This window comes from Cyrtonyx montezumae, unplaced genomic scaffold (assembly GCF_038088225.1).
Source record: "Cyrtonyx montezumae isolate F1298 unplaced genomic scaffold, pur_monq_1.0 scaffold_3, whole genome shotgun sequence".
Lineage (NCBI taxonomy): Eukaryota > Metazoa > Chordata > Aves > Galliformes > Odontophoridae > Cyrtonyx > Cyrtonyx montezumae.
In genome coordinates, this window is record NW_027072034.1 from 36315478 (window position 1) to 36327510 (window position 12033).

General features: G+C 43.3%; 1 protein-coding gene across 2 annotated transcripts in view; it reads right to left on the reverse strand.

Annotated features, from left to right (window-relative positions):
- CYFIP1 (cytoplasmic FMR1 interacting protein 1) overlaps positions 1-11464 on the reverse strand; it is a 59528-nt gene extending 48064 nt beyond the window's left edge. Inside the window, exons 1-3 of one of the 2 annotated variants that reach the window (XM_065741229.1) lie at positions 11351-11464; positions 1061-1184; positions 819-908 (exon numbers count right to left, since the gene is read on the reverse strand). In XM_065741229.1, the coding sequence (XP_065597301.1) occupies positions 819-908; positions 1061-1177 (207 nt within the window). In that variant the 5' untranslated portion in view covers positions 1178-1184; positions 11351-11464. The remainder of the gene's footprint in view (positions 1-818; positions 909-1060; positions 1185-11350) is intronic. The other variant, XM_065741228.1, reaches the window with a different exon arrangement.
- Positions 11465-12033: the final 569 nt, after the last annotated feature.

A 12033-nucleotide genomic window follows, 5' to 3' on the forward strand; every position in this document is an offset into this window, starting at 1 on the left:
GCAACTGCTGAAATATTTTATCTACTCTCAATCATGTTATAACATTCAACCCAATTCTGAGAAAATCTGTATCACCAGGGGACTGCAGGTAATCAAAACAATCAAAATGGTTAAGAACTTGCCAGGTAATTTTAAAAGCAGATTGATGTAAACTGAGGTAATTTTCAGTCACATGCAATCTGCGGATTCCACAGTTTGTAAAATGGATCCAGAATAACAAGACTTATTACTTCTCATTTTTCAAAAACGCACAGAAGTTCAGAATGGAACAGTGTTTGCAATCTGCAAGCTTCTTTGCATCCCACAACAGCAATACCACCAGCAGAGACAGAGTGATGAGTAAGAAGCCTTATCTTTCACTGTGTAACTTAAAAACCACAAAAGATCTTACACAAAAGCATGCCGCTAAACAACCAACGTATACATCATACAGTGAGGAAGCCAACAAAACTCCCTCACCACCATTGAACCGATAGAGAAGTAGTGGTAATTTGAGAGGACAAAAGGTTATTTTCCGTTCAAGTTACAGCAGAAAGCTGTCAACAAAACTAACTCATCTCTGAATACTGGAAAAAATGCACAGAGAAAGCAAGAAACTTTTGAACAATACTGGTTAATCAAGTAAAAAGGCAATTTTAAAACTACTAGAAACTGTATGCAAAAAAAGAAATGCCACACACTTTCACGTGTTACTGCCTCCTGGAAATGTAGGCAACCTCTTTTCTGTGACCACAATTCTTACAATGAAATGCAAAATGACACATTATTCTCCTTTTATTCCAGACAGCAGAAAAGTATCCACCTGAACACTGACTTACCATGCTAGAGTGGACTGTAGCTTGCTCAATGTATCTCGCAATGCCAGTGACAAAGGCATTTCTGTCCTCAAAGTTAGTGTTGAAGTTCGGCTGCAGAGAAAACAAAATACACAATCAAAATCTTGGTAAGAAAAATAATTTCTGTATATTGTAAATATGAACGCTTTTGTTTTGTTTGCTTTTCGAGAGTACATATCCTTACAAAAGAACTGCACTATCTTTCTTCTAAAATGGCAGCAGACCTGGTAAAGCAGAGATGATGGCGGGGGTTCAATACACGGTTGCTGATCTGGCAATGGTAATTCTTCCAGGAGATCCACATTGGACAAGGCATCCTCCAGTGTTACTTGAGCAGTCATTTTGCACCTGTGGTTAAAAAAAGTACATACACACATTATATATACACGCATACACGTACCTGTGATTGTTTTTTCTTTATATATATACATCTAACTACACAAACAGAAAACAAATACTACAAAGAGCAAGGAATCATTTATACTGTGGGAAACTAGCAGTTTCCCTTGGAGAAGGACATATCCTAGACACCATAATGGAAGGGGGCACAGTCATACCAAAACCCAGTTGGTTTCAGGTGCAAGTTTAAAATGAATGTTAGGACTAAGAAGCTCCTCCTTACTTTATGACTTCAGAAATGCTTCTCTTCCTCCCTGTCATGCCAAAAACAGAGGAAACATTGACATCAAATTCACAGAAAAAAGGACTGCCCTCAAACATAACCACGAGGCCAGCAACATCAATCTGAAGTTAAAAATAAATAAATGAAGAAACCACCAAATACAACAAACAGTAAAAGCAAAAACCAAAGCAAAGGGAAGGAAACACTCAGAACTGGTAAGTCACCTGCCCTCAGAGACCAACCAGCACGCCCAAGCTGTCACTGCAAAACCAACAAACCACATACAGAGCGAGTTCACCAACAATTTCTAACAGCCACTGTCAGACAGGTCTGCAGCCCTTCTGCTTCTTGAAACCACAGCTCCAGCTTTGCTTGGAGCAGCCTGAGCAGGTAAGTTTTCATGAAAATAAATAAATAAGCAGTGCACATGTTGTGCAACTTGCAATCTCTGTTGGAAAATGACGAAGGACAGGACTGACAGGAGTGCTCACTGGCTGAGCTGCCCTGGAACGCTTGCCCAACAGCTGCACACACTCAGCACAGCTCCTCCACAGCCAATGCAGTTATTCTTAAATGACAGGCAGGCATTCCCTTTGATAAATAAGCCAATGCAAAAAAAAAATTCCCTATCTGGGCACAAGTCCAGTGAGGAAGTTGAACTCTCAACAGTTTCAGCCTGGAGGAAACAAGAGAGAATTGCTAAGAAGTTAGAATACCGCAAGCAAATATTATTTTAGCTTTTTTTTCTGAGGACCTATATATCAAGCTTCAGCTAAAATAAAAACCGACACACTTTACCTGGGATATTTAACTGAGGGGCTTCTTCCAACTCGAAACTTCTCCTCCCTTTAGGTTCATGACCAAAACAAACTCCCACTCACACAACTCCACTGGGCCTCACATCTGTGGGACAGATGTATGCACAGCCCCACACTGTCACACTGGACAGGCGAATGGCCACAAAAACACTGCTCCACCACACCTCCAAAAACCAGAGTGAAATAATGTTTGCCTATTACATGCTGAAAACTACTGCATTTATCTATGCAAAAGGGAGCTGTCATTTAATGGATAGAAATGGCAAGGTCTCCCCTCACCAGCACCACTGAAGCTGCACCTGGAACACCATGGCCACAGCTGGAGCAACATTTCTGGGCTCCAAGAAACGGTACAAGAGAGACAAAGATATACTGGAAAGAGTCCAATCAACCATCAAAAAGCTGAAGGGACTGGAACACTTCTCCTGTGAGGAGAGAGAGCTGGGATAGTTGAGTCTGGAGAAGAGGAAGCTCAGGCAGATCTCATCAATGCCCTTAAACACCTTAAAGGAAGAATGCACAGAGGACATGTCCAGCCTCCTGTCAGCGGTGCTCAGAGCCAGGACGGGAGGCCCTGGGCACAAACTGGCACGCAGGAGCTCCCTCTAAACACCAGGAGCACTCCTGTGCTGTGCAGGTGATGGAGCAGTGGCACAGGCTGCACAGAGGCTGTGGGGTCTCCTCCTTGGGGATCTCCAGCAGCCGCCTGGATGTGGGCCTGGGCACCCTGCTCTGGGTGGCCCCTAAGGGCTCTGCCAACCTCAGCCGTCCTGTGATCCTCCTTCCCTTCCTCAAACATAGCCCAGCTCCCCATTGTGGAAGAAGAGCCAAGAATACAGATAATAGAAAAGTAATTAAAAAATATTAACCAAAGGATAAGCAAAACCCGAACTCCTTCTCACTTACACTGCCATCTATTTAACAGCATCAGTCTGAGAAACTACCCCAGCAGGATGGGCACGCAGGGCTATGAAAGAAAGACTTCCTGCTGCCCCTCAGACTGAGAAGAAACACAGGAGAGCATATTTTTTACAAGTCCTTCAGCATGATTTCACAAAGATAGAACAGCATTCTGCGAACTGGGAGAACGTAAGCAAATGGGTGCAGGCTGTTACAAAAGCCCTCTTGTTCTAAGGTTGCTGACAGACTCCCTTGGTAATTGCCATCCACACAGTTGGTGTTCCACCCCACCCCTTAAGAATCAGGAAAAATCCTCTAAGGAAACTAAAACTCCAAGACACAAAACTGAATAGTTTTGCCTCTGAGACTGATCTGTATGAGTTCTTACAGGTCAAACTACTAGGCTGCAACACTGGTATTTCAACACACGCCCTTTCGACAGAGAGCATAAAAGACCTCCTTCAAAAAATCACAAACTACAATCTGATAATGAGTTTACCTAAATGAGAAGAGATTAAAACATCATAGTTACACTGATAATTATAGCTACACTAGAAAATTTACTCAAGCAGCAAGGTTTACTTTCTTGCTACGCTCCTGTGATGCTGTGTCTTCAGCTGAGCACCTACCTGGGATTTTCCAGAACTAATTTTCTCAAGCTGAAGACACATATGAATTACTTCAAAACAATCTTTTTTTTCCTCTTTTTTTTTTTCTTCTTTTTCTGCTGTCTTTGCATCACATCACAGCCCATCATCACAGCACTGAAGCCAAAATGCATTCCAGGAACATGCTTTCCTGGATATACACAACTTAATTAAAAGCCATTTGTTATCTTACGCCCTCCCTCCAGGAGGATCTCACACACATCTGCATGCTGGTTAGCTAAATCTTAGTGTTTGATGAGCACACCCATTTTCCTAAGCAGGAGACCAGAAGCGTCTGTGCTGATTCCCAGACTCTTCTTGGACTTGCAAAGCCAGCAGACAAGAAATCCGTGTCTCTGCACAGACAAGCATCAGTCTTACCATGCAAATTCCCACCACATCCAAGGGTCAGAGGTATCAATCATGGGGTGGTTTGTTGTTGTTGGGTTTTTTTCCAGGGTAACACCACTAACAAGCTTGAGTTAAGATATTTTTCTTTCTCTTCATTTATGGAAGGTTTAGTATTGATTTAGTAGTTCAGTGGGTGAGGATGGTGATAGGAGGATGGTTGGACTAGATGATCTTGTAGGTCCTTTCCAACCTTATGAACCTATGAACCTATGGAAGAGACAAGCACCAGATGGGCCTGACCTGCTCAGAAAAGTTTGCACTGCAGAGAAGCTTACTGTGCCATCTCCTTGACATTTTAACCAGATGAAAATTAGAAGAAAGGCACCAGACCCAAAGCTCCTGTAGTGTTATTTACATCTTGATCTAACTTCAGAGCTGGCTTAGTATTGAAACACATTCAAACAAATGATCTGCCAATCTATTTCAAATGCTATAATTCTGTACCACTGTTAACAGCCACTGCATGGTACATAACACCCTGCTTAGCATTGTTCTGATATTTAGAGAAGGTGAGAGTCAGTTCTAACAGATACACCATTTCCACTTCTCCGTCTTTACAGAATAGTGTCTTTGCTAAAAATTAATTCCAAGCACACCAAAAAATGCTCAGCACACAACTTTCAGCCTTACTCTTGAATTCCTCTTGATAGTTCAGACTATTTGAAAAAAATATAAATATAAACAGGGGCAAATTATGGGAAAAAGCCTTTCAAACAAACAATCCACCTACAAGAGTGATCAGAAAAACATTAAGAAAAAATTGAAAGTAAGGACCTGAGAAAGCATTGTTGGGGCAAGGATGTACCTCTCCTGGCAGGGAGACTTTGCTGGGAGTGGGCATGGTGGAAACAGCAAGACTAGACTATTCTAAGAGGTCTTTTCCAACCTGAACAAGTCTATGAGTCTATGAAAAAGGACTGCTGCAATACTGTTCCACTCTCAAGATTAACTTCTTTTTTTTGATCTCCAATATTCTGGAGAATTAAGGTTTTGTTTTTGTTTTTTTAATGAGAGAAAAAAAAAACACTGAGTTTTTAAGATATCATCTAGTGACAGAGTTACGCAGGTCAAATTATTTATCAAAGAAGAAATCAGAAGACAGCTCATGCACAGTCTATAATTACCTAAAACAGGAAAAAAAAATCTAGATGTTTGGAGATAGTTCATAAGCATGTTCAGGAAACAGCACACAAAATCCTGCAGATGTAAGTGAACTTAGGTAAATGTATGCTTCCTGAGACCTCCTTGTAAGTACAGAAATCACCAAGCATTTCCTCTTTCACTTCTTCTTCCAGAACCAAGACTTCCACAGAAACAACCTCTAATGGCCTCAAGGATCTATCCAGCTGAACTTGAAAAAGACTTTGACTCTCAGTATAAGAAGTTCAATCTCGTAACTGGCCTTGATAATCTCTAGTTACAGATGAAAAATAAAGCCCTTCTCCACAAAAGGGATCTAACTGAAATTCTGTGCCTGCTCATTAAGATCAGAGGGGGTGATGAAAATGGTCAGCAGCCCTGAAGGCAACCCATGCAGTCAGGGGACACAGGAAACATATAGCTGCACCCACAACCATGCAAGCTCTTAAAACCAGCATGAACACAACCCACATGTCAGGGACGGTGTGAGAGCACTGAGGAAAGGACAGGGGTCTGGGGATGTTTAGGGAATTGGATTTGTTAAGGCCACGTTCTACATAAACCAAGATCTCAAGCACTGGACTTCGTAAGTGAAAAAAATATTTTTACTCAAATTCTGAGACCCTTAAGGATGGGTTAAACAATTTATAGATAAAAACCTGCTGAATTACAGAAGCTGTAGTATATGTCATGACTTCATAGATGAGAACACTGTTTAATCTGACTAAGAACAGGTGCTGGGAAGAGATTCTGTATTTCTACAGGCCACTGGACGCATTTCTCATTTTATTTTTAAATAGATGCACTGCATTTCCAAGAGCTTCTGCATGTTCCCAGGCTCAAAATAAGACAAAAAGGAAGTCTGTCTGCTCTTTAAACTGTACTTCCTCTGACACTGTCTCTCTTCTTTCTCAAGTCTGTAAAGTAGCTTTAAATTTCAAATGAAATGAAGAACCTTAAATTAAGCCTAGCGTGGGTACTGACAATCACAATTGCATTGCAACTCAGGAATCTGAACATGTCTACATGAGTTTTGGTTTTGTGTTTTTTTTTTTTAAATAAGCTTAAATAAATAAATGAAAAATAAATAGATCAAGGTTTATTCTACTTTATAGGGCAGGACACAATGATAAAAACAAGGAAAATTCTACATTCTCTGTAAGTATGGCATTTAAGGAAAGGGAAAAGAAGCACATCCCTGGCTTGTACCAGAAACAGTTGCCAGCAGGAGCAGGGAAGTAATCATCCTCCCTGTGCTTTGCTCTGGTGAGACCACACCTCAAGTACTGTGTTCAGCTTTGGGCCCCTCACTAGAAGACATTGAGGCCCTGGAGCGTGTCCAGAGAAGGGCAATAAAGCTGTGAGGTGTCTGGAGCACAAGCTGATGTGCAGCGGTGTGGCTGGCATCATTCTTCTATGTTACTGGCTTGCAGAAAACTAATTAAATCATTTTTCTATGAAGATAAATTGATTCAGTACTCCTTTCAATGTTTCTACTCCGGATAAACCATGAGGCTGATCACAAAAGGCCCCCAAAGGTAAGAGTTAACAAAAAGAATGCATTTCCCCTTCCAAGAGCAGTACAGCAATGCCCATGATGCTCTTGCTTTTTTTATCTTTTCTTTTTTCCCCCCAAACTTCCAAGATACATTTAAAAATTTCACTTCCATTTTGTGCTAATTTACAGTCCAATTTTTGAGTGGTCCTGTGTGGAGCCAGGAGTTGAATTTACAATCCTTACAGGTCCTCTCCAACTTAGGATGTTCTACATTTCTATGAATTAAACCTCATAAAGCAGCAGCTGATCAACTGTGTATTCTGACTATGCAGAAACAGTGCTATTACACTGATAAGTAAACTGCTTCAGAGATAAGCAATATGCCAGATCTGCTCTGCGTGAATGCTCTTTTTCAGTGCTGGGTTGACAGAATCTGCCTTTTTGTGAAGGGGATTAATGCAGTGTGGTATCTTTTTGCAGGAGTGGAGCTATTCTGTGTTCCTAAGCAACAGATTAGCATAAACTGAAGGAACAAATAAAAATGCTTTTCACATCATTTATTGACCCACCTTATTAAAATAAAAGATGGAAGGAAGCAGGAGGCAGCTGACAACGCTTTATGCAACAGATGTGACATATAGCTCAGCTTTCAAAAAGCAGCTTGAAAACAAACAAGGCCCAGTAAATGTAAAAGGGAAAATTAAGAATTCCGGAGCTGAATTATCCCAACCAGCAACACCACAAATCCCAGGAGGGCTGCATCAGGAAAATGGTTCACTTTAGAACAGGACTCCCGAGGATGCAGAGGAAGAAACAGAACTCTCCAAGTAGGCAAAACCCTCCTTATGAAGAAAGCCTACGCTGCTACCTAGACATTTTCTGTTCCCCGCAGGCAAATACCACACAACATTGCTATTTACACTCCTGAATCCCTTTTTCTTTAAACAACACCCACACTCTGATCAAGGTTCCCCATCACAGAAATCTCAAGTACAGTGTGACCTACTCACTTCAAAAATGAGAAACTGATTCTGATTGCTTTGTTTGAGAGTTTGTATCAATGACACAGCAAAAGCCTGGCTGTGTAACTCCTCACTGCAAATGAATCCTACACGTGTGAACAAGGAGGAAGAGTATAATCACTGCAGCCTGGGCAGCAGCACCCAACTAATCTGCAATGGCATTCACACTAGAAGAATTCACTAGGGCTTTCCTTGGTTTATCTGTATACGTAAGCCTCAAACCTGATACAAGTCCTCTCTATATGAAAAATGCATAAGTGCTATTGGTGTGGCTAGATGGCTGAGGGGCTTTGTGTTGATTTGCTCTTAAATTCTTACCTAGCTGAGATAATACTCTACATGAACATGAGATAAAAAATACATGAATCTTAAACTTACACACATATTAAAAACCCTTCTGCAATATTTGGAATCTCTTCCAGGTAGGACGTTGAAGCTCTGACTCCAGTCTTATTCCAGGCGAGGTGTGTCAAGATCTGTTCTGCTACACTCATTTACCTCATCCCTTTAATGCCCCCCTGATGCTACTGCAGCAATCTATGTTTTGCTGTCCCTGAACTTTCGAGCTATTTTTTTCTTAAAACAACAGCACTGCTTTACTCTATATTGCATTCATTCATAACAGCATTAAAGAGTCTCGACCCTAGTAATTATTTCTGAGAGACAGTCACCTAAAAAGCATAAGTCCACCCTTTCTCTAAATTATTAACATGCCTTTGGGTGGAGGAATGGAAAGAGAAAAGGCATTCTGTGCTCCAAATGAGTAATTCTTGAGCTTACCAACTTTTTTGCTTATTCTATTACTTCTTGATCAACACTCTGAAAGACAGACCTACAGAAAGCCGTCCTGTGAGAGGTTGCTGAGGGAGACACTACTGAACTGGAAGAATCTAACTCCCACTAGCTGGTCTGAGCACAAAGTAATGGTGCAATTCCACTTGGGCCAGGCAGCAGTTCTGCAGTTCCAAGGACCATCACATTCACCTTTATTTCTCTGTGAGAAGAAACACAAGTCACACCAATGCATCTTACCTTCGTTACATCAGATGTCAATTAGTGCAAGCATACAGCAAGCATGCAGTACTCTGAGCTACTGGTACCACACAGCAAACTGTATCCCCGATCCCTACAAACCTAAGTCTCTAGGGACAAATGTATAGCACTGAAGTGCCCTGAGCTGTTGTCTGTAGCTTAAAATACCATTACTAAATTCTCAGTGAGTTTTTGTGGATACACAGTCCTGTTTCACAATGTTGAAACCTTCTTATTCCATGTTCCTGTGCCACAGCTGTGCACACATACAAGCCAAATGTAAGTGAGTTTGTTACATAGTCAAGCAACAACACAGCCAAATTTCCAGGTTGGAATGGATGATCTTGGAGGTCTTTTCCAGCCTTATGATTCAATGAACGAAAATCCAACACAAAAAAAAAAAAAAAAAAGGAATGAGGTTATTCAGTCTATCAGAGGCCAGCTGCAACAAGTTATATATTCTAAATACCAGGAGTTTCCAAATCTGTTACATTTACTACCTGCTCTCAAATTATAACAAAACTCAGAAGCATTTAAAGGAATCACATTCCCCCACACACGCACGGATGGATTCAGCTGAACCACCTCACTGGTCGTTCACACTTCACTTCTGTCAAGCTCCCACACACACACACAAAAAAGCACCGAATCTGGTTCAGGAACAATTGCTTACTAAGTTGGGGCTTGCCGTAAATAAGTACAGCTATTTAGGATCATACAAACAACAACAGCTCAGAAACCCACAGTCACTGTTGAAAGAGAAGCCAAGTCAATCCTGTGGCTGACTTGTGCTGTGACACAATGCCATGCCCAACTCTGAAGTTTACTTTTACTTGTTGGCACAGCAAAGGAACCACAAGAAGAATTTGCAACAGGAATGCAGAGAGATGACTGTAAAATGAAACTCTCCCCACACACATGTAAAATATATAAGGAAATTATGCTAAAATTCATTTTCTCTTGTATAACAGTGCAGCTTCCAGGCCAACAGATGAATAAACCTTGAGTCTCAAGAGCTTTATGAGGGCTTTTTGTTCCACCTTATGTAACTTCATAGCTCCTGTACGACTGCTCTGAAGCTCTCACGCTTTCAACAAACCTCGGTCTGAGTACCTCAAACCTCTGAGAAGCAGAACAAGAAATAAAAGTCTGATGATCCTGAGAAGCAGGTTATGGAAAGATTCTGACAACCGCTCTCAGGAGCCAGTCAGCTTCCAAGGCAGGTCTCTCTCACAGAGAACAAAGTATTAACCAAAACCAAGGAGCACATCAGACTAACTTTTAACATAAATCATACAGCTGGAACTGATACCCGTAATTACATATTTACACTTAAGCTCTATGCAAGTCAAGAAAGCCTGTAGGTTCAAGTCCTGGGGCAGACTTCTTCCTAAAGCAAACTTAAAAACCATTAATTTTGTTAATGAATACTTGAAATATCATGAGTACATCATACACTAAAGAAATACAATTTCTTCCATGTAAAACAAGCTCAGAAGAATCAAAAAAGGACAAATCCAGCCTGTGAAACATTCTCATTCCACGATGAGGATTTTGAAAGGATAATTTCTGTAACTCAGATTCACTCAATCGACAACATTACGTTCAGAGCTCACGGAATCATTTGAGTTGGAAGGGTCTTCTAAAGGTCACCCTACTTGAACTCCCTGCAATGAGCAGGGATTGCAGTCAGAAGCTTTAAGGTAAACCTGTTGGGCACAATTCAAACAACACTCCACTCCACGCGACCCTCCTCAGGACCTGACCGAACTCAGGCTCCATCCAGCACTAGGCCAGGAGCTCTGTGCTGAAAAGGACACGGTTTTTGAAAAGATGCAGTGAAACGTGAGATAAGGACAAGAAGGAGAAGAGCGCTGGAGTGAGGACCAGCACCACACAGCTTACAAACCCTGTCTGAACATTAAAAAGAAAGCCTCTTTGTATAAACGCAATTTTTCTGCACAATGCAGAAAACGGAAAGTTACCTCACGGTATTACCAGAAGCTCCACTCTAACACTCTAACTAGGGACGCCCCACGGGTAAATTTTCAGAATCCCCCACAATTACAGCACCGTGCTGGATGACCTACGGACAAACCCTCGCAGACAGCTTTCCTCCTCTCCAACGCCCGCTCCGCAGCCCGTCTCCCTGCTACACATAACGACGCACCTACCCAAACTCTGCCCAGACCCTCCGCCAAACGGCGCGGAAATGCATCTCCCACCTAGTCAGCGGGGGCTCACGGCCCCCACCCCCAGCCAGCCCAAACGACCGCAACCCAACAGCCCCAGGGGCGGCCACCGGGAGGAGTCGCGCTCCGGAGCGGGCAGGGGGCGAGGCCGCACCCGGAGCGCCGCGGCGCTGCGCCGGGCCGGGCCAGGCCGCTCCGCCGCCCGACAAGCGCCGCGGCCGCGGCTGCTCACCCGCTCGGCGCCGCCGGCTCCCGGGAACGGCGCTGCCCGGCGGCGGGGACCGGTCCGTGGCTCGGCTCGGCGGAGAGCGGCGCTGGGCCGGCGGCTCGCTCCTGGGCCGCGCCCGGCGGGGAGTTTCCTGCGTGAGTCACCGCGCTGGGAGCCGCGCAGGGAAACACCCTTCCTGCGACCCAGCCCCTCCTCCCGCCGCCCGTCCCATGCCTGCCGCCCCTTCCCTTCCCTTCCCTTCCCTTCCTTCCCTTCCCGCCCGGGCCGGCCCCTCCTCCCGCCCCTTGGTGTCGTTTCGTTGCTGCACAAAACGCTCTGAACGCGTGAGGGGACGGCGGCCCAGGGACGTTCGTGTGTGTGGAAAACTAACGCGGTTTATTGTGTTTTTTTTTGCTTCCCCTCTTCGGCAGGACAGTGAGCCAGGCAGTAAGGGTCGAGGAACTAACCTTCAGGAATATCAAAGGGAAACTGTCTAGAAACATTTCCTCTAGGTGGTGCTCACGTACGTCTTATTCCGTAGCTGAAGTGCTGCTAATTGAAAGCAAGCAAAACCGAGGGTGTCTATTTCCCCCCCGTTTCCATAAAACACAACAAACCCAGAAGTAATTCCTCTATTTAAAACTTGCTTACCTTTCTCACAGCGTTCTCCGATTTGCAGTTCCGCTTTCCTTCTATTTCTTCATCAT